The following is a 21,726-nucleotide window of genomic DNA, read 5'->3' as shown; positions in this document are numbered from 1 at the left end:
CCCTGGGTGAAGCATCAGAGACTGTGCGTGAGGCAAGTGATAGATCTTGAAAGGCAATAGATAACACTTCACAAGGGTACCTCTATGTGGTGCCTCATCCTAGGCAGGAGGACTGTGCTACCTTTTCATTTAAGAGATGCTGCTTTGGTGTTATGAACATGTAGCATGGAGGTGGTAAATTTAAGTGTTATGTTGCCTTGCATATTCAACCTTCACCTTTTAGGATTGTCAGGCTACCTTACAAACCACCAAACTACTCTAATGTAATTGACATATTCGTATTTTCTAAGTTTTTGAAAATAGTCATATCATGTTATAGATAACTAGATCTCTCATTGGTCGAGCTACACTAATTTTCTTTCTCTATCTCAGTGCATTTCTTAATTAGATGCTCAGCATATACTCATGAATCTAGGTTTGCTGATATGTAGCACTTTTCTTTGCACAGTCATAACTGCATTTTATTTTTTCCTCTGAATTTCACTTATGAACAAGATGAAAGCATTGACTCAACACTGATCAAAATCAGGGTTACCAGGAATGGCAAGGTAAAATCCATTCGGGTACAAGGAGGTGGAACAATTATTTTTAACTCATTCTTGCACTCCCTGGGAGCAGGGAATATAGGTATAACTCACAAGGGAGTTGAAGGAGGGAAGGAAGGAGCAGCACATTACAAATTCAGCCTCTGGAAAATTGCTTAAGTCTCTGCCATGAATCTCTATTGTCTTTTGTCTGCCCCAATGTCTGTGAAAAGCATATATTTACATGGATTCCTCTTATTCAACTCTTTTCTTTTTTTTTGCCTTGAGCTGAATACAGCTCAGCCATAACAGTGGTTTGGTATCATTATTGTTATTTTCATTTCTCTGGTAGCATAATAAGCAACATGCAGAAATTAGGTGGTGCAAATCAGAAAGCCCTGTGTGCTTTATAGAGAGAAGAAGATTGGAAAGTGGTACATCAATCCTAGAAAATTTCTGAGCCAGTGTTTCTGTATTTTCATGATACTGTGCTTGCTCACATTATGACTGCAACAAGATCCATGCCTAGAGATTTACAAAAATGACATTAGAGATAGCTGCTGCTCTGTGAGAAGCTTATTACATATTCCATCTGGGTCTAGACAAACATCCTGCAGAAGTGTGGTTTATGGGGAAAAATAGCAATGTAAAAAAAAAAATAAAAATCCTTCTTTGACCTGTGCCCTGTATGAGTTCAGGATTGTCTCTGCCAAGCTTAGTAACAAATGTGAGTGCTTACAGCTTTTTATATCTGTCTCTACTGCTGACTACAGTTAAGAAACAGGATGGATTCTGAACCTTTTTGTGCAGCAATAGCAGCATTCTTTATAAAACGTGAGAACTAAAATAACACTGAGGTACCAAGGGAACTGGTTAGAGCATAGGGGAAGCCCATCTCTAGTGGAATGGTTCAAACCACTGTTCATAACTCCTGGAGGTGTCTGAAATGTCATCTGTATTTTAAAATATGTTATAATTCTGCTGCTGTGCTTTCAAAGGGTGTTGTATTCTTCACTGATGTGAGTGAAAGTTGAGTAGGCCCTGGCTGGCAGCAAGCACCCACACAACCACTCGCTCACTCTCCTACCACAGTTGGATGGGGAGAACATGGGAAGGACAATAGTGAGAAGACTCATGGGTCAAAATAATAACAGAGAAATCACTTACCAAGTACTGTCATAGGCAAAACAGACTTGACTTGTGGAATTTAACTTAGTTTATTGACATTAGCATAAATATTTAATTACTGAGTTGAGTATTTAAAAAAGAAAAAGCTCACAAAAATTCAAAATGCCTTTCCTCCCCATTTTTCAGGCTTAGCTTCACTCCCAGGCTCACTTCACTCCAGACTCTTCTCCTCCTCCCATGTTGTAGCTGTGGGTCATGCTCAATCCCTCCAGTGCAGCAGCGAGTGGCACAGGGGCTGGGGTCAGGACATAGTAGTGTCCTTTTCCTCTGGTCCTTCACTCTTCCTTCTGTGCTGCCATGGAGCAGCTCCCACTCCCCTGACCTTGTTACTCCCTCATTCTCTCCTCTATTCCTTCATCCTCTGCCTGTCCAGCATTTCTGCCCTTTCTTAGATATGCTTTCCTGGAGTTGCCACCATCTCACCTGAGTGGCTCAGCAGTGCTCTATGGTGGGTGGAACCAGCAGTGTTCAGAGAATGGAGAAGAACAAAAGATTGTTATATTGTTCTTAGACGTTATCTCCAAGTCAGTGATATTTAAAATATATTTAGTTTCTGTCTGACTGTGAATGTGAAGGACCTAGGAGGAAATCCACAGTGATTGGTATAGGCAGCAAGGAGGTTGATGTGACCATACCGCTGATCACCAGGAGCTCTGTGAGCCTGATGCTGTGCCAGTCTTTCCATAGAGGCTGTTGAAAAGGGCAGCACACCTTACTGAGGTACGTGCCAGGCTCTGGACCAGGACTGGCTTGCATTTGGCTGGGCTGAAAGACAAGCAGTGTGAGCCTATGACTATCTGCACCGTCTACACTAGCTCAGCAAACATTTTGACTAAGGACATATCTAACATTTTTGAACCAATATATGTGATATTCTGGTTTATGGTTGAGTACAATGGCTGTGTTTCTTGTTGTTAAAACATTTTGATCTGGAAAAGGTGATTTAGAAGACAAGCTGTTTAATTAGTGCATGAGCAGAGACAATCTGTTCCAAGAATAATTGACAGCAGGGGAAAGGGCATAAAGTTAAGAGTAGGTGAAAGGAACAAAAGAAATATTAAAGAAATGTGTTTTCTTTGAAATGTGTTTTCTCTGCTCCAAAATGCAGAGACTTGTGGAGAGATGAGGACAGCATGCTCCATTGCAGTCACATTATACTATCTCTAAAAATATGCCATTGGTCATCTAGCCAAAAAGGTAACCAACTTGCCTAGAGTCTTGGGGATATTTGTCAGGAATTCAGAAAAGAAAACGTTTGGAAGATGGAGAAACCATCTGAGCTCACTGTGAAGCAGCAAATGTTCCGGTGCTATTTTTGGTTGTCGTACTGTATACTGGGGGAGTTTCCGTGAAATGAGAGGTGACACTACAGAATCTTGGAATAAGCATGTTTGAAATATGCTGGTCATGGAAATATATGTATTCCACGTATTTAGCATTTAGTCTAGTCTAATAAATGACTGTAGCATCTTTTGATTCCATGCTTAACGTCTCCTTTTCCCTTTTCAGAGGAATATGTATCATCCTTGTGGTCTCATTTTGTGAACTTAAAAGTGTCATTTGGTCCTTCTGTTCTATGGTCAACCATCAGGTCTGAAAAACTGTACCTGAGTTTATTCACCTGAAAAGGGCAGGAGACATAAAATAATCTAGTACATTAGCTTTGATCTATTGGACCAGAGAGAGAGAAAAGAAAGAAAGAAAGAAAGAAAAAAGAGATTTATTTTAACTTCTGAAATTATTGGATAAGACCAAACCCACTATGCAATAGAAAATAAGGAGAAAGTGGCATCACACTTATTAATGGGAAAGATGTGTAAGAACTAAATTCCACTGATAAAGGTGTTTTCACGAGAATGCCTGTCCTCACCTCTGTTGGCACTAGAGCAGGTTGACAGTAGGTTGTTTGAATTAACATGAGCAACATGATATCAGTGATGTTGCCACTTTAGCACTTAGTCACCTTAAGAGTAAAATCAGCACCTTCATTGAAAAATGGAAGTGACCTTTGGTAGGTGGTTATATCACAGAAAACTCTTAGTTTTAGTTCTTGATTCCTTCTTTAATGTTTTCCAGATTAGCTGTAGATGAATTTAAATTGCTGTAATTAACAGGCACTAATTTATTTATATTTGATGAATGTCTTATGAATAATCTGCTTCATCAATGTGGAGAAAACTTATCGGTAAACAAACTTAAAAAAAAAGGTAGAAGACATCTCTTTTAAAAATGTTTTCATTTTACTTAAGCAGCTGTAAGATTAACTACTTTTTTCTGGAGAAAAATACTATTTCTTTTTGACATCTATAGAAAATTCTATATTTACCCCACAAAATGGGTTCAGAGGATGTGTTAGCATGGCAGAAATTGCTTAGCTATTTGTCAGTGTTTGGGTCCAGACTAAAAATACTATTTAAAAGAGAAATTTGTATGGACCTATTCAGACTTCTCAACCTTTAGTGTTATATATACTGATTTATTTATTTAAATAATGACTTCCTGTAACACTGCAGTGGCTTACATTTTTGTAATGTGTCATTATTACAATGTACATATTCTGTGAGTAATTACATTTATGCCTTAGCTTTTTTTTTATCTGTAGCAGTTAGACACTACTGTGAATGTCCTCTGAATGCATGTCTAACTGTAGAAAGACCCCTCTTTTCAGTCGTGTCCTGCATTTCATGTGTTATTGTCCATTAAGTAATTCTTCTTCTGAGTCCTGCTTTTTTGCTCTTTTCAGTAGCTCTAAAAATGCTGTGCCTGATTCACCATTACTTTCTAACTTCAATTTTACCAGTGAAAGAATAATAAAAAAAAGACCCACAGCTGCTCTGCTTTTGTGTGAGTGACAGAGGTGCACAATAACCGTGAGTTAGGCCTTTTTACAGATCCTCTCATTAACATCGTTACCATTTTTACTTAAAAAACCCAACAACCTTTGGCTGAATTTATCACTCATGAACAAGGGGATGTCCTGAACATTTGGTATGGATTTGCAGGCCATTCTTTCTGTTTCTGTTTCTCTCATGAGGCAAGACAATCCTGACACACACTGAAATGCATTTTATTGTTACTATATGGAGGATGGAGGAAGGATTATTATGCATAACTTTTTTCTACTAGTAGTGCTAGGCAGCTACAAAATACTTTTTGTCCAAGGATTCCCAAGTGACATTTGCCTCCTAACTTCCACTGTAGCAAGGTGTCTGACAATTCGTTTTTATATATCAGGAGACTGAAGCATTTAGGAGAAGTAGACAAGTCACCTCGGCCAAAGTAATAAATAAACAACAATTTGGTTAAATTGTCATCCACAATGACAAAAAGCAAGGGTGCCAGTCTATAATACCATGTAACATCTGTGTGATCAGCTGTTTTCCCTTCACCACACGCAGAGTAAGTCTGAAATCCTGCCATTGTGAATGTGTGTCCATACCTCGTAAAGAAGCTAAATCACCTGTTAGTATTTTAGATAATTGCTCAGAATGACTCTTCAAAAAAAGAGGAAATTAGAAATTAAGTCAAGTTTTATATTCTTGTGTTGTTTTCCCCCTTGGTACGTCAGTGGCTGTTTTTTCCATGCCTTGTATTTGATTATTCTTATTTATGGCGTTATATTACAAATCCTGTTTAGCTATTTATGTTCATCCAGACACAGAAAACAATACATAGACACAAAAATAAAAAAATTAAGTGTAAGGATCATCTTAAACAGATTCAGAACTAAAAGTATCTATGAAACACGGCATATTTATGCTGCTACCTGGTTTTAAATGCATCCTAGATCAGAGAAGTGCCTAATGATGGTCTGACATTGTGCCTCTAACAGAAAGGCTCATGTTTTAGTGGAAGCACAGTCCAAGCTGGTTAGATATTAACAAGTTCAGGCAATATCCCTTCTGTATATTGAAAAGATAACTTCTGAGATCTTATTTCCTGTCTAGGCAATGCCCTAATCTGAAATGAGATCTCATTTCTGGGTTAAGGGAGGTGCTTGATTTGGAAAACTAATTTCGATATATGTGACTTAGAGTGAACTCCACATTGCTTTTCCAGGATAAATAGACAATTTGCACTGCCACTGTAATTAGTCCACACTAAGATTTCTAGTAATTTCCAGGTTTTTCATGAAACTTTATTGAATGTTGAGTTTATTTATAGCAGAGAAAATCTGAAATAAATCTACCAGAGTCAATTCTATTAATCCAGGCTTTTATCAATATTAATGGCAACAAAATCCAAGTTTATATTAAATACATTGGGAGTTTATATGATTTAGGAATGTAAAATATTGCAATTACACTGCTTAAATTTTTATTCAGTTTATAGCAGCCAGTAACACCCATACTCTTTGTTCAAGAGCTTACCAATGTGGATTTACATAGGTAATTTTATCTCAGACTGTTTGGTATTTGACATAAATCCTTCATTTCTGGAGTAAACTAATAATACAGCTTTCTATTTTTGAAAAGGAGATTTAACCTCCATATTTGTGAATGAAAGCTGGAAATCCTGAGTCGAGAAAACCCAAACCATGAATTATTTTTCCATAAAATCTCAGCCTTTGGGGGGGGGGGGGGAAGGGTTTATTTTCATTTTAATCTTGGTCTTGCTTGTTGAATGATTGGTGCTGGTGAGCCCATGGGGATGTACACATACATGTATGGAGGTGGGAATGTGCACTTTTTCTTAAACACTGAACCTGAACTGGAGTGTACTGGAACCTTTCTGAAGCTCAGAAGTGTTTTTCCAGGTGGTGTTTCTGGTAGGTTAGTCACTGCCTAGTGCATGGAAAATGAGAATCACGATATTCTGGGTCCAGACATAGATGTTCAGTATTACCTGGGCAGGATTCTGACTAACAGGGAGGGCCGGTTGTATTCCACCTAACAAGCTCACAAAAGACAGAAAAAGACCTACCAGGTGACACCAACATGATCAGTCTGCCATTCATAAGGTATAGAGACCAAAAATCCACTCAAAATTCTTGTTCTGTTATTTCCTTTTTCTAGAAAAAGCAAGTGAGTCAAACAAAGATCCGGGTGATCTCTACTATCCTCTTCATCCTGGCAGGCTGCATTGTCTTTGTGACAATTCCTGCAGTCATCTTCAAACACATCGAGGGATGGACAGCGCTGGAGTCCATCTACTTTGTGGTTGTTACTCTGACTACCATTGGCTTTGGTGACTTTGTAGCAGGTGAGCAGCTTCAAGCCCAGATGCTGTGCAGGAGGGCCTTGGCCCTCAGAATTTGTTTTTTGGTTTAGAGAGGAAGCTTTTCACAATGTGTTATATTCCAGTGAAATGATACCAGTTGTTTTTGTTGGGGTTACTGTGCAGTAGGACACCAGGTTGATTTAAGATCCAGGTGCCTTGCCATCTGCAGATTACAAGCCTTCAGCAGTGTAGATAACAGGAGCCTGGGAAATCCTGATTATCCTTTATTGTGCAATGAATTATGCACAAGTCAAATTACTTTCCCATTGAGTTCAAGATTTGTATTAGTCCATTAGGGCTCAATCTGAGGCTGACTACAGAAGCAAGTAGCTCAAATGATGAATGGAGGAAGGTTTTACAAAGTAGTGCTGAGCCCCAGGTCTCAGTGGTGGGTTGCTACTACAGGAGCTGCAGCATTTCAAAAACTGCATTTTGTTCTCTAACTTTGGCAAAAATTGTTAAGGAAAGCTTATGTGGAAGAGAAGGACTAATGGGGTATGCATTTTAGTGCTTGGAGGATACTCTTCAAGATTAATACAGTACCAGCAGGAACTGTAAATATCCACCCTTATCAGTTTCCAAAGAGGGAGTCAAGATAGTCGTCTAGAGAGACGAGAGATATTTTCTTTTTGCACAACTGCTTTGCTAACAAAAAGGTAGTTAAAATAAGTGGATTTTTTTCCCATCAGTGCATGACCTCTACTCTTCATTCCTGTTAGCAGTCCTAATTAAAGGCATTAAGATATTTATGTTACAAACAGTCATAATATGCTACTGTTTTCTTACTTTCTATGAATCAACAAAGCATGAATGAGTTAAAAACATCAAATAAAACTACAGGGATATATAAAGTTTTCTTTGCTGAAGAACTGCAGAGAAGTCTGTTTGTAGAGAAGACTAATCCTCCTCTTTTTATGACATAGTGGTATAGAAGACATGAATTATTGAGGAAAAGAAAAGGCACAGAACAAAGAAAGACTCAGATGTGAAGAAAAAAATGTTTAATGAGCGTTCAGTTACAGAAGTGATTGTATGAGCTTGGTTCATTTTAACCACTTAAATGTGTAGAGAAGCTCACTGAAATTCTGTCTTTGTGGTATCATGCTGTGAAATAAAAATAATTCACCATATTTTTTTTAATCATATCACACTTCAGTATTGTTTTCTTTAATAATATAATAGTAAAAAAGTTCTGAATATTAAATTGTTCTATATGCAACATGATTAGGAGAATATAATCCACAGCAGGGTGGCTACTAACAAGCACAGTTTTTCAAAAATCAAATGGAAGACCCTGGATAAGAAAACTTCAGAGGTGATTTCATGATAAGAGTTTAAGGCAGGTGATCACCAGGAGATTTGGGTTTTATTGTTGGCTTTGAGAGAGATTTTCTGTCCCTTTTATTTTCTGTCATTTTAATCTCTCAGTATCTCTGTCCCTTCAACATTAAATCAAAAATACTACATTGTAACGGGTAAAATAACATCAATGGAGCTATGCTGGTTTATTCCACCTAGAACATTTCCTAGCTCTTGGTAAAATAGTAAGTTTTTGTACTACTATCAGAAATATAATTGTAGATGAAGCCTGAAAAAATCAGAATATCTGATAGGCTGAAAAAAGTGGTCTCATGCTTTCTCGGTCACCTCATTACTCTGTAAGACAGACCTAGACAATCTGTTTCCTAGTAAGCTTCCTCAGGGACACATATGATCAGAAGAGGCTTGTACCATGGCAACAGCAGTTACCACCTCCCATTGTTTCACACTCTTAAAGACTGGAAGAAAAGAGTGTGATTCAGGCAGTATATGGGGAGAGATTAACATCAAAACCAATATTTGGGTCCCTGCCAATTCTCAAATGTCTGACCTTCCATGGGGATGTTCAAACACCATACCTACATTTATATTGAGTTTTGATAAAATTAAAGAGTCATAGCAATGTCTCAGATTGCAAAAAGAAAGGGTAAAATGGCAAACTGTGTTGTATGGTGATTTTAACAGGGGAAAATCCTAGAATCTCTCTGCAGTCATGCAGAGGTATCAGTAGGTATCTAGCTCTTGTCTAACCAGGCCTGGAGTCCAGGAAATATGCAGTCCTCTGCCTGAGTCTCCTGGTAGGCTGGCTGTGCAGGCAGAGATTTACACAAGTACCACCAAGGTGGTGTTTGTTCACCTGCACTGAGGAATACAGTGGTGCCCATGGGGCTGTGCAGACTCTTTGCTGCTGACTCTCTTCCGCTCAGGGCTGTGCCTGCTATCACTGGCTCTCATTCTTGCAGTGCACATAGCACTGTGATAGGACTGAGAGTCTCAAAAGTGAGGCTGTGGTTGTTGTCTTTTGGAAAAGTTTATTTTATTCTGTGGTAGGCAGCAGTTTGGCTGCTACTGCACTTATTTTAGGCTCTTTGTAGTCCATTAGATTTGCCAAATGTCTCATTCTTATTTTGCCAGCTCATCCTGAGACTTGCATGAAGAACATACAGGATCTTTGTTGCTTGCTTTGATCCATATCTCCTCTCAATTCACTGGCCAGAGAATGCACCCCTCTAAATGATACCCAAGCAGACTGTATACTGTATATCCTTATTTTCAGAGCTGATGCATGGTTGGCTTTCAGTCAGATATCCTGATTTGGAAGGGTAGACAAAAGGGAAGACAAAGCTACATATCTTTCTTCTGCACATAGGTCTCTCAATCCTGTAGCTAAACCCAAAAAGTCTTATGGAAATTCTATAACCTAAAGGGGTTGATCCGTAAAGTTTCTCAACTACCAGGCTGCAGGCACTTCAGTATAAGGAAGATTAGCTATATATAACCTTTTTCTTGAATGCGTGTTTGCGCTGTTGCAAGTACTATCAAAGCGGGAATTTCAGACTTGCTTCAGAGTACGAGTAGTATAAAGAAAAGTGTTTACTAGATGCTCTGGCAGGTCACATAGAAGCAGAAAAATAGGTAATTTTGAAGAGTTTTAAATTAAGAACAGACTATGTTCCTCCCATCTGACAGGCTTCCTGTCTATTATCAGAACTACAGTGATGTTGTCAAGAGTTAAATATTTTCAGGCATTTCTCAGAATTGCAGATATTTTGTCATAATTTTGGCATCTTATGATTCCTAAGCATAAGTATATGCTTATTTCAGGAGGAAATGCTGACATACATTACCGAGAGTGGTATAAACCCTTAGTGTGGTTCTGGATTCTTGTCGGCCTTGCTTACTTTGCTGCCGTCCTGAGTATGATTGGAGACTGGTTAAGAGTCCTGTCCAAGAAGACACAAGAAGAGGTAACGATTAGTAATTTCTCAGAATATGTTTTGAAAACTCAAGATGATTTGAGTGGTATTTGGAGAGTTGTGCAATGGAAACCTCCATTAAAGACAGCTACATTTGCCCCTGAGAACTCTAGACTGGCTCAGTCAGAGGGCCAGTTGAAATTATCTAATGGGCATTTCCAATGATAACTGCTCTGTGACTCTGTGGCCCTGAACAGGACCTTCGGTGGGACTGAACAGCTCCATCCATAATCAATATGGGAAGATACATTACTGTACTGCTGCATTGGTTGTTGTGCTGCTCTGAAGCATATTGGTTTAATTATATGTGATTAATTTTGCCCACTCCAGACCATCTACTGCTGACCTTACGAATCAGGAATTTTGTTCTTTACCAAGGAGGGATTAGCATGAACAACTCTCATCATGTAACACAGCTATAAAACGCATGGGGTGGCAAAGTGTGACACGGGCAGACAAGTTATATGCCCCACAAGCCATCAGCTAGTCACTAATTGGTGTGTTTAGAGATGGATGGAGTGGAGATGGCGTGTTTAGAGATGGATGCAGTGGAGATGGGACCACTCTCTGATTTTGTGCCAGAGAAGAGTGTTTATGCTGCTGTTCTAAAGGAAAGACTGTAGCTTCATTTTTCTTTTTCTTTTTTTTTTTTTTTTAATTTTTAAAAATTAATTTCTCCTTCTTCTTCTGTAAAGGTTGGAGAAATAAAAGCCCACGCAGCGGAGTGGAAAGCAAATGTGACGGCTGAGTTCAGAGAGACACGGAGGAGGCTCAGTGTGGAGATCCACGACAAACTTCAACGGGCAGCCACCATCCGGAGCATGGAGCGCAGACGCCTTGGCCTGGACCAGCGAGCTCACTCCTTAGACATGCTCTCTCCAGAGAAGCGCTCTGTCTTTGCTACCTTGGAAACAGGGCGCTTCAAGGCCTCCTCTCAGGAAAGCATCAACAACAGGCCTAACAACCTGCGCCTTAAAGGGCCAGATCAGCTTAACAAGCACGGGCAGGGGGCATCCGAGGACAACATCATTAACAAGTTTGGATCATCCGCTAAGATGACCAAAAGGAAAAACAAAGACCTCAAAAAGACCATCCCTGAGGATGTGCGTAAAATTTATGAGACCTTCAGAAACTGTTCTTTGGATGAAGAAAAAAAGGAAGAGGAGACAGAGAAGATGTGTAATTCTGAGATATCTTCTAGCACTGCAGTCCTGACCAACTGTATCCGGCAGCACTCAGACCTGGAAAATGGAGTGATTCCCAATGAAACCAAAGAAAGGGAACAAGAAAACAAAGCGTTACTTGAAGACAAAAATTAAATATAAAAGATGCTTGACTTGAATTAACAATGTTAGTGGTTTTATATGTATATATATATTGAGACACGTGCCTTATACAGACTCCTTATTCAATCTCAATTATATAGCATCGAGGAATATTTCACTGTGCCATAAAGACTCAAGCTTGCTCTGCCAAAACAAACCAGGAACACAGCACTGCAGAATGGCAACAGAAAGCTACGCACATGGAAATTTCAGCCTGTATAAGATTACCAGGGCAAGACACAAGGGAAGGAATTGAACCATGGCAATATCATCAGAGTGCTCCTGCCGTGGCATATTAGACGAAGGGCAGCTATGTAAGAAGAGCCTGTGAAAGGGATGAAAAAGAGTGTATCTTTGTAGGGGATTATGCATCCATAAAGCCTTCCCCTGGTGATTAAAAAGAGGAGAAATGATTGGAGTGAACTAAAAACTTTCAGTAAGGCTTAGTTTACGTTTTGGCACGTGATCCAAGCTAGTTTTTTTTTCCTTTTTTTGAGTCAGATGCATTACCTTTCTAAACTCCAAAAGAATGTCTATGGACACAACCACCAGCTGGGTGCTGGTTTGAAAAATCAACACAGGTGTATGTAAGGGTTGGATTACTCTTTTCATTAAAAAAAAAAGAAAAGAAAAGAAAAGAAAAAACTCCATGGGTATTTATCTTAAGCAGTGACAAAAAAAAAAAATGGATTTTTTTCTCACAAGAAAGTGCATATGAAGAAAATGCAACATCTCATGCTATATTGTTTAAAAGAAGAGAAACATCAATTTAATATTTGGCTAAGTGTATAAAACGGTGGGCCAAGTGGTTTTTTAAAAGAATTTCTCAGTCACACTTTCTACCACTGAAAAAAACCCTTCAATTTTAATGCTGTAAGACTATGAAGACAGAAGGGAAGCTACAGCTTTTGTGTGTTGGCAAACTGCTGTTCTCTGTAGCTGAATCTGAATTTTAGGCATAAGAGCATATACACAAATCAAATGAGGGCCAGGGCTACCATAGAATCTCAGGGTTCTCTGCCCCTTTTGCTGGGTTTGGGTTTAGACATAAGCTGCTGTCATAATCTCAGAAAAAAAAAGAAAAAGGAAATTTAGGAAAAGAAGTTAAGAAATATATGGTGGTAAACTTTTAAGTGCTTATAGCTTTAAGTGCCATTAATGCTATCATATTTTGTAACTTTTTAAACAAGTACTTTGAATTATTTGTTTTATTTCCTTTCAGGTACTCTCTTTGACAGTTGCTATCTCTTTTCCTGATAAAAACTAAACATGAGCTCTCTGCATTTCTAGAGTAAAGTGAAATATATCCAAACTGTGGGCATTTTTTAAAAATCTTTTGTGCTGTCTGGACATATGGATATAAGAAATAGAATTGTCTCTAGACTTCACAGTAAATATTCAAAGAAAAGGCTGCAAAATAATTAATGGGAATTGCAAAACATACTAAATTTTTTATAGCCTCAGCCTGTGGGCTACTGTGTGTGCCATTTCAGATAGAAAATTTTGCATGCTGGAAATGAGATACACGATTGTGCCAGCAATGCTTTCTCTGTGCTTTCACAAAATCCTAAATATTCCTGCAATTCAAACTGTAGGCTTACAGGTAAGGTGAGCATGGATATTGATCTCAGAGACGTACTGACTCTTGCAAGCTAGTCAAACATACGGACACTTGCAGATCATACAGACATGGATTTTTGGAATTGCATGCCCCCAGAATGCATGTGTCATTCTGTGATAGTTTCTGAGATTTTATGCACAATGAACCAACTCAAAATCAAACTGGTCACCACAATACATGATTGCCATGGCTATGAATGGAAGCATGGCTATGCAAATGCAAATTCTGATTATGCCTATTTGCAAATCTAATGATGCTGCAGGATTTGCAGGAGTAAGCTGAATTCCACTAGTGCAGAGGAGGAAAGTTCGTAGTATGTTCTGTCTGCTGGTTCACTTCTCTTGAAATGTCAAATTGTCTTTCTAATTTCATTATCTGTCTGAAAACTAAGGATGAAAAAGCAATGTTTGAAAAATTTCAGGTCATTTGGGATTGCTCTAACTCAGTAAGATCCAACAGAAATTTTATTCTGGTTAGTTCCGCGATGAATCTCTTAAGGTGCCAGGCTGTGCCCTGGCTTTATCTTACCAGGGGCAGGGCAGTAAGCCCAGTCCCCAGGGGAGGTTTCATCGGACTTGAGAGCTGCCAGGCAGCCCTGTGCTCAGCTTCATAAATGTGCAAATGGCAACTTGTGGCCATCCTCAGATTCCATCCTCCTCAAGCCACAGGCAGACACAATAAAGGTGCAGGTCTGTTCAAGCATCACAGTTCTTCAGCCTTCCTATTGCTCCTGGTTTTGGGCAGGCCTTGAGTGTCACATATGAGCAAGTGTTCTGAAGTCTTATGCAGAAGCACAGAGCATCATTTGCTAAATCTGTAGTGCCAGGATGAATAAAGCATACCTGGATGCACTAAGGTTTTATGTTCAGATCTGGGGTTTTATTGTGGTGGTGGGAGGTTAGGATTGAAATCTACAGTTTAGATTTGGCTTTTAATTCCAGAAAAGATTCAGAAGTGCTCAGACATGTGATTTGGGTTCTGAGAATTAAAGTACTGCCTCGTTACACCATTCTGTGCTTTGCATCTATGAAGGATCAAGCACCCAAAAGTATCCCATCTGACTCTGAAAGCATGCAACAGTCCTAACAGTTCTACTTGGTTACCAAATGCCAATACCAATATCATGAACGCAGTGTTACCTGTTCCTTCAACTGAGTTCTCACGAGAAACGCTTGCCTGCAATGGAAAAGTTCTGCATAGTCACACAGACAGATGTAATGATATGGAGATGCATTTTCTATATGTGAAATATAGGACTTAGTCGTAGCCAGGGCATTTCTGCTAGTTAGGATCAGGGAAAGTAAACCCTGTCTTGTAGAACTTGTCTCTGTGAGCAGGGAGTTGGACAGTGGGCAAATCATGGAAAACAAGTCAATGTGGGCAAGTGATTGGGGAGGCAAAGTTTGGTGAGCAAATTCAGAACTGTTTGCTCTGGTGGGATAGAAGGTCAATGAAATCTTGTCATAGTTTTAATGTAAACTTTCTGAGTTCTCAGCCTGTTCCCTGTCCAGATTCTAGCTGATGGTGTATGTGTGTCTCATTCTACTGTCTGCTTGTCATGCCATGCAGGAGCCCCTGGCTGACATTTTATCAGCTGTTTCTTCAGCACCTCCTGGTTTGGGATATAATAGTTCAGGGACAAAGGGTGATACTGAATAAACTCTCAGTGAGATACTGAGCAGAGCATTTGATGACCTTTTGTATGAAAACAAAATGCTCTCTTTCATTTCTCTCCATTTCTGTGTCTGTGAAACTTGCTGAGAAAGCTGGCAGGCTGCTACTGGAGTAAATACTTTCTTCTATAATATGATTGCCTATTAAATACCTCAATATGCATAATTTTTACTATAGTATGGGAAGTGCAAATGGTGTATTGCATGGGGGGCCAGACAGAAATGTCTGACACCTAAAATAACATTTTAATGAGCTAAATTGCTTTTCTCCTGGTAAAGGACATCCCTTTGTTTTAATTATATGCAACAGTTTGGGAGAGAATCTCAGCTCAGACTTTAAGAATTTTATGGCTAAAATTCTCATCTTCTGGCATTTAGTAATACCTATAAAAAACTTATTATGTTATTTCTAGTGAGGCTGTTCCACCATTATAGAAAGTTTTAGAAAAAGTAGTCTGAACCATATCCAAAACTCCTTGCTCTAAATTAGGGCTTTTCACAGCAGCCTGGAAATAAGAAGTCAAACAAAAGTGTTGTTACCGACTTAGCACTCAGATCGTGCCCTGAGCACAACATGACTTGACATGGGAAATGGGACCTGAAAGAACAAAGGAAACGTGTTTTTCTGTAGCCACAGCCCTCGCACACAGAGGACAACTCAGCTTTTGTTTTCCAGCAACTTTCAGCCCCACTGTCCACTGCCTTGTGCAGGAGAATTCTGCTAAGCCACTTTGGTGATCCTCCTGAACCATTAACCATCACTGAACTTGTGCAGATATTGCATGAGTGGTTTCGAAAAGATGTGTAACTTCATCCATGTGGCAGTCTGTGAATTACATTACCCTTTAATAGGGAACATTATTTCTAATAAATCTTATTAGAAGTAATAGCAAATAAAATTTAAAAAATACCAGTGATTTATATTCATAAAATCTGATTTTGGTTGTTGCTTTGAAATTATAAATCATCTGAACTTCTGCTGTTTGGCTTTATGATGTCTCTAGTACAAGTCTGCTTCTTCCAAAGCCATTAATGGACTATGCCAGAGACTTTCTGTAAGATTCTCTAACCCATAATAAATGAAAGTGTATGTCTGTGAGTTCAGGCTGTTAAAAACCCTGTCCTTAAAAAACCCTGCATTTTCCTGAAGAATTTGTGTTTATGCTGTACATGGGCTGTTTGTTTGCCAGCTTTCATTTTCTCAGGGGTTTATTTATGTTGTCAGATTGCATGATGTCTGCTACTCTCACTTTTTCCATCGTCCACTAGAAGTAAATTACAGGCAAAGACCGACTGTTATGTTGTGTACTAACGTAGAATAAGAACTCTTCTACTAAACAGATATAAATTAAAGCTAACTGGGAACTGCTTCAGTCCTCCCTGTACATTTGCTTTTTCTGAACTACGTTTTGTCTATCTAAGGCCAAAATCTGCTCCCATCAAGTTTGTGCAGTAAAGTAGAGGTGGCTTGTTATTTTTAAGCTTTTTATAGCAAAGTCCTGCTGTTTTAACTCATCTCTACAGTGCTGTTTATACTTACTGGAATGGCATTATATCAATACTAAATACAAATTAGCTCAGCTTCAGAAACAGTTCCCTAGGCATTTAAATATCAATGAAAACACAAGGTAAATCAACACAAATCTGTGGAACTCAAGTAAAGGCTTGTAGATTAATGTATGAAACTGGTTACCTGAAATATATCAGCAAAAAAGTGTAGGTCTGAAAATTCCTTTAGGTTGCCAAAGTTTTCCCAAGGTCCCCATCTCCTTTACTACCAGTAGCAGTTACTCTCCTTAATACCATTGCTGCAGTTGTGAGAGCTAATTTGGGGTGTCCTGATGTAACCAGCACGTGATCTGTGAGCTGGATCATGGTGGGTTGGGAAGGTCACTCAGAAGGCAGGACTTATCCACAACGCTGCTGAGTTCAGGAACCAGCTGAAGAAAGGCCCCAGGCAAACGTGCACATGCCCAGCGTTCACATGGCACAAGTAACTGGTTCTGCACACAGATTTACTGGTGATGCCTCCCTGCTCCGTTCAGCTAGATGTGAACTTGTCATGCTCCCTTGTCTCTGGTTACAGGTCACATAGGAGCTGTCTTATCACCAGGAAATACCAGCGCTGCTGCTTTTGGGGGAAAGTGGACATTTCTATAGCATGTGGCTTTTTGAGGCAAATAGGATCTGCTTTCTGTGGCTGATCTTGAGGGCAAACCACAGGCAGGTGATACGTGGCATGTGAGAGAGAATACTTTTGTCTCCCAAATATATTCTACCTTCACAGTCTTTTTTTCCTGTGAGAGCTGGGTGCTTAAAGAGTAAAGCTTATGATGTCTACTGTGAGATGTAAGCCAAACATACCTACCATTTAGCCTACCATTTAGCAGTTTCTCAGATCCTGGAGTCATGTATTAGCTATAATTAGAAAAAGGCAGGGTTTATGTCTAGATCTCAGCTTCCCAACAGTTTAAATTTATTCAAGACAGTGTTTCAATGTAGTTTTTGACTGATTTTTTTCCAAGTTCTAATAGAATTTGATTTGGACCTTGGACAGGACCGAGAAGCCATTATTAGTAATTTTCAGCTTTGCGTTTGAATAAGAACTTTCTCAAAATTTGGGGAAACATTTTCTTGGGATGCCGTTCAACTATTTTTCCTGATCAAATGATACTATAAGCAATCAGCAAATCCAATTGCAAGGATGTTCTATCTACTTTCTTGTCTCTGTCCTTCTTTCAATCTCTCTGTAAGATTTAATGGTGCTTTAGAAAGGAATTCTCAGAAAAAGGACAATTTCCTAAATGTCATTACCAGGGTACAGAGCAGAATGTGCTTGTACTATCTTGAAAAGTTTTGCTGCTATTGTCTTTATTTTATGATGTAATGTTTTACAAAGATTGAAAAAAAAAATTGCAACAAAGACTGTCTGGATAAACTCGCTTTTCTTGTTTTTTGTTTTTTTTTTTTTTTTTTTTTTTTTCTCTCTCTCTGTTGCCCTACCATCCAAAAGGGTAAAGGAACTGTAATTAAACTTCTGTTTTTCTCCTTAGTTGACAAACTAGTTTGCCTTATTTTCTGGGTGTCTGATTTGGGAAGCCATGGTGCTGGGCTGGTTTCAAGAGAGGCACAAACTTCCAGCCATACCGCTACTCATACTGAGCCATTTCTGCATTTAGTGACCAGTCAGTAGGGAAGCAAGAAACAGAATTTTGAGGAGGCTCTGTCTCTTGTTCCTAGTTTCTTCCCATGGAAATTATTTGCCTGGATGGCTGGAAGAAGTTATTCATGCAGAGAGGAGTGAGGAGGTGAAGCTTTTTGACCTTGGGAAGCACAAGCAAGTTTGGGGTTCTCTTTTAATGTGAAATCTTTTGTCTTTTTGCAGCTTTTGTGATGTCTTCATGTTGACTACCTTCTATGTCAGGCCTCAGTTTTCCTTGCTTCAATATTTTTCCATCACCTTGGGAAACTGCAACACAGGCCAGTGTACTCAGAGGGTGCAAACTCTTGAAGTATGGTTCCTTTGTCAGCAGATGGGGGTGATAAAAATTCCAGCAAGCATGGTTCATATGTCTGTATAGTTTGTATAGAGACCCCTCATAACTGAGCCTTCACTTGACTTTGGGGAAAAAAGAAAAAAATAAGAAAAAAGCCTTCTTTGGACTGAGCAAAAAAACCTCCTGTTTATGTGGTATTTTTATATGCTGTTTATACTACATGGTCCATACTGGTTCTTGCTACTTACTCTGTATTAACTGTGTAAGTCAAGACATATTTCTCCAAAGTCCACCTCCATTTCCAAAATTATTTCTTTTCCCTCAGGAGCATGAGTCTTTTAATTGGACCTTCTTTAGCTATTCTGTATCCCTCTTGGTTTTTTGTGCAAAATTGGTTATTTGCATTTTTGGGTTTATGCACATCCTCATTCTGCTTGTTCACTTGATTTTCATTTCCAGGGCCAGATTTTTATCAAGCTACAGCTGTTTGCTCTGACTTTGTGACCTATTGCCTGGGATATACAGACAGCTTTGTAGTTTCTAGAGTCCTTCAGCAAGTTGACCTATTTAGCTAGATGACCCAAGTCATTGTTCCTAGAGGTGATTGAGAAAGACAATGAAAATAAGAAAAAACCCCTGACAAAACAACAAAAAGCAAAAGGGTGGATGGGTGAAAAGTCGTGAAATACTTTTTGTGCTCCAAAATCTGTATTCAGGATGCTGAGGGTTGCACCAAAATTCTTGCTGAAGCATCATTTTCTCAGTATAGACTGCTGTTTTGAATAACATCAACTATTTTTGAAACAAATTGTTATATGGTAAAAAAATTATTAAAGTTGCTTTAAAAATAATAAATTATTATGTAATAATAAACTAACATACTAAAAGTGAATAGTGCAGGAAGGAGTGTCTCACAGAGATTTCACAACACATTGTTTAGCCTGGCAGGTCTCACTGCTTTCCAGCAAAGCTTTAGATCATTTCCACAGGGGACCTTCCCCAGTGTAGGAGCTGTCTCTGGATCATCCCTTCTTTTTATTCTGGCACAAGGTGCTGATGTTTTTCTTGAACGTCTTTTGGCAGTGCCATTTCTGAGGCAGTGCAATATAAATGTCATTACTCAACCCAATTTAAACAGGATGGATGGACACCATAGATTTGACTTGAAGCAGTTAACTAAAAGGACCTGTGCCACTATTTCCTTCTAAGTATTATTATAAGACTAAGAAGAATAAAGCAGTAAATGAATCTTGTATTACACTCCAGAGCATGCTGTGACTGTGAATCTTATTTGTGCATGTGAGGAACTTGTTTATGTTATCCATTCCATTACACTAAACCACAATGTGACAAACAAGTTGATTGGTGGGAGTCAAAACCTGCAGTCCTATCAGATTTAGAACCATGAGAATAACTTAAAAAAAAAGAAGACTGTAAAATGAGCAACATAGTCCTAATTTTTGGCAGAAATCTGAATATTTCTTGAGGTGAACAATTGACTTTCATGTGCAACCAAAAGTCAAGGCAAAATATGGCTATTATAATTCCTGGGGGGAAAAAAACACCAAAAAACCACCACAAACCAAAACAAACCCCCCCCCTCCAACAATCAACAACCAGCAACAACAAACCCAGACCAAAATCTTCTCCCTGTGCCAGTGTCTCACTGAACATATCTGGTCTTCTATGCATTTCATGCTTTTGTGGGTGCCATCAATGAAAATTAATACATGCAGGTTGCATTTTGCTCTTGTTAACCTTTCAGAGCTAAACCAGCGAGGAGAAAGTCACCTGGCTGTTAATCCCTTCTATATACTATGCACAGATCTAACAGTTGTGAGTTAATTGCTTCCCCTTTCATGAATATCTGGGCTGAAGAAGAGACACAGAAAATTCTACAAATGACAGAGTTTGGCCTGCAGATCTCTTCTTCCTGCAAGGATTTGTGGGAAAGAAATACCCAGCATGTTCCAGGGTGCAAGCTGGGAATGCAATGATTGAAAAAGAAACAAAACAGCACATAAACTGAGACTGTTTTGCAAAGAGTCATTAAAGACAGACAGGAACATCATATTTATGATGTTGTATTACAGACCTGGGAATGACTTTAGGATGTTGCAGCAGGAGAAAACATGAGCCCTTGCAATCATTGTCACATCTGCTGAAGTGCATTGAGAGGCTGGAGTCGGTGTGACACTCCTCCACAGTGTGCAGCAGGCTTTTGAGGGATTAAGCACAAATGAATCATAGAATATGTCAAGTTGGAAGGAACTCACAAGGATCATCAAGTCCAACTCCTGGCCTGCACAGGAATACTCCCAAGAGTCACACCATGTGCCTGAGAGTATCATCCAAAGGCTTCTTCAACTCTGTCAGGCTTGGTGCTATGACTGCTTCCCAGGGGAGCCTGTTCCAGTGCCCAAACACCCTATAGGGGAAAAACCTTTTTCTAATATCCAACCTAAACCATCCCTGACACAGCTTCAGGCCACTCCCTTGGGTTTTGTCACTGGTCACCACAGAGAAGAGATCAGTGCCTGCCCCTCCTCTTCCCCTCACAAGGAAGTCGTAGCTACAATGAGGTCTCACCTCAGTCTCCTCCAGGCTGAACAAACCAAGTGCCCTCAGCCGCTCCCCATACGGATTCCCCTCAAGGCCCTTCACCATCTTGGTTGCCCTCCTTTGGATACTCTCTAAGAGTTTAATATCTTATGATGACTGCGTGTTTTGTAATAAGGGAAATGTGCATTATCTGGGTAACAACAAGATTTCTGGTGTGCCTTAGGTGCAGAAAGATACAAGTTGTGCTGTCAGATTTGCACAGAAATGCTTAACCCTCCAACCAGGGGGGGTCTCAAAGGCAACAGCCTACTCAAGGGTTTAGCCCAGACTCTTTCCTAGAGTCCATCTTGTGGGGAATGCATGTTGTGCTGTGAAGCCAATTATATTATTTCCATTTCTCATTCTGATGGAGCTCAATTTGACAAACTAAATGTACTTTGTCAAAACAAAAAAACCCCACAAAATAGCAATAAATACCCTTTTACAGGCTGCAGTTGTCACTTTTTTTCCCCTTGGATTCCTTCTGCACAGTTACCTGCTGAGAATGATTTATTACAAACAGCAAGATTGCTGTTTGAAGAAATGTGTATGACTGGATTTCTCACAGGAAGGAAAAGAGAAGGAATCCCAATCCCCCCGAAATCTGGGCTTTTCTTAAAACAAATTAGAAAATAAAACTTTTACTACCTCACCCTGCAACTATGAATTCCTTCTTAGCAGGATCTTATTTTATCTTTCACAGCTTAACAAGAGTTTTAAATAATTTATTTTCTGCTTTTGATTGCTTAAGTTTCCTGCCTTGCTAAGTCTGCTCTAATCT

At 39.2% G+C, this 21,726-nt stretch overlaps 1 protein-coding gene across 5 annotated transcripts in view; it reads left to right on the top strand.

The window, feature by feature from the left end:
• The window catches only part of KCNK10 (potassium two pore domain channel subfamily K member 10), a 67,260-nt gene extending 49,361 nt beyond the window's left edge, over positions 1-17,899 (top strand). For all 5 annotated transcript variants that reach the window (XM_064658917.1, XM_064658918.1, XM_064658919.1 and 2 more), the window contains 3 exons: positions 6,728-6,914; positions 10,077-10,219; positions 10,924-17,899. In XM_064658917.1, the coding sequence (XP_064514987.1) occupies positions 6,728-6,914; positions 10,077-10,219; positions 10,924-11,547 (954 nt within the window). In that variant the 3' untranslated portion in view covers positions 11,548-17,899. The remainder of the gene's footprint in view (positions 1-6,727; positions 6,915-10,076; positions 10,220-10,923) is intronic.
• The last annotated feature ends 3,827 nt before the right edge of the window (positions 17,900-21,726 follow it).

This window comes from Pseudopipra pipra, chromosome 6 (genome assembly GCF_036250125.1).
Source record: "Pseudopipra pipra isolate bDixPip1 chromosome 6, bDixPip1.hap1, whole genome shotgun sequence".
NCBI lineage: Eukaryota > Metazoa > Chordata > Aves > Passeriformes > Pipridae > Pseudopipra > Pseudopipra pipra.
Note: the sequence above shows the minus strand (reverse complement) of the source record. Positions and strands in the feature narration are given on the sequence as shown.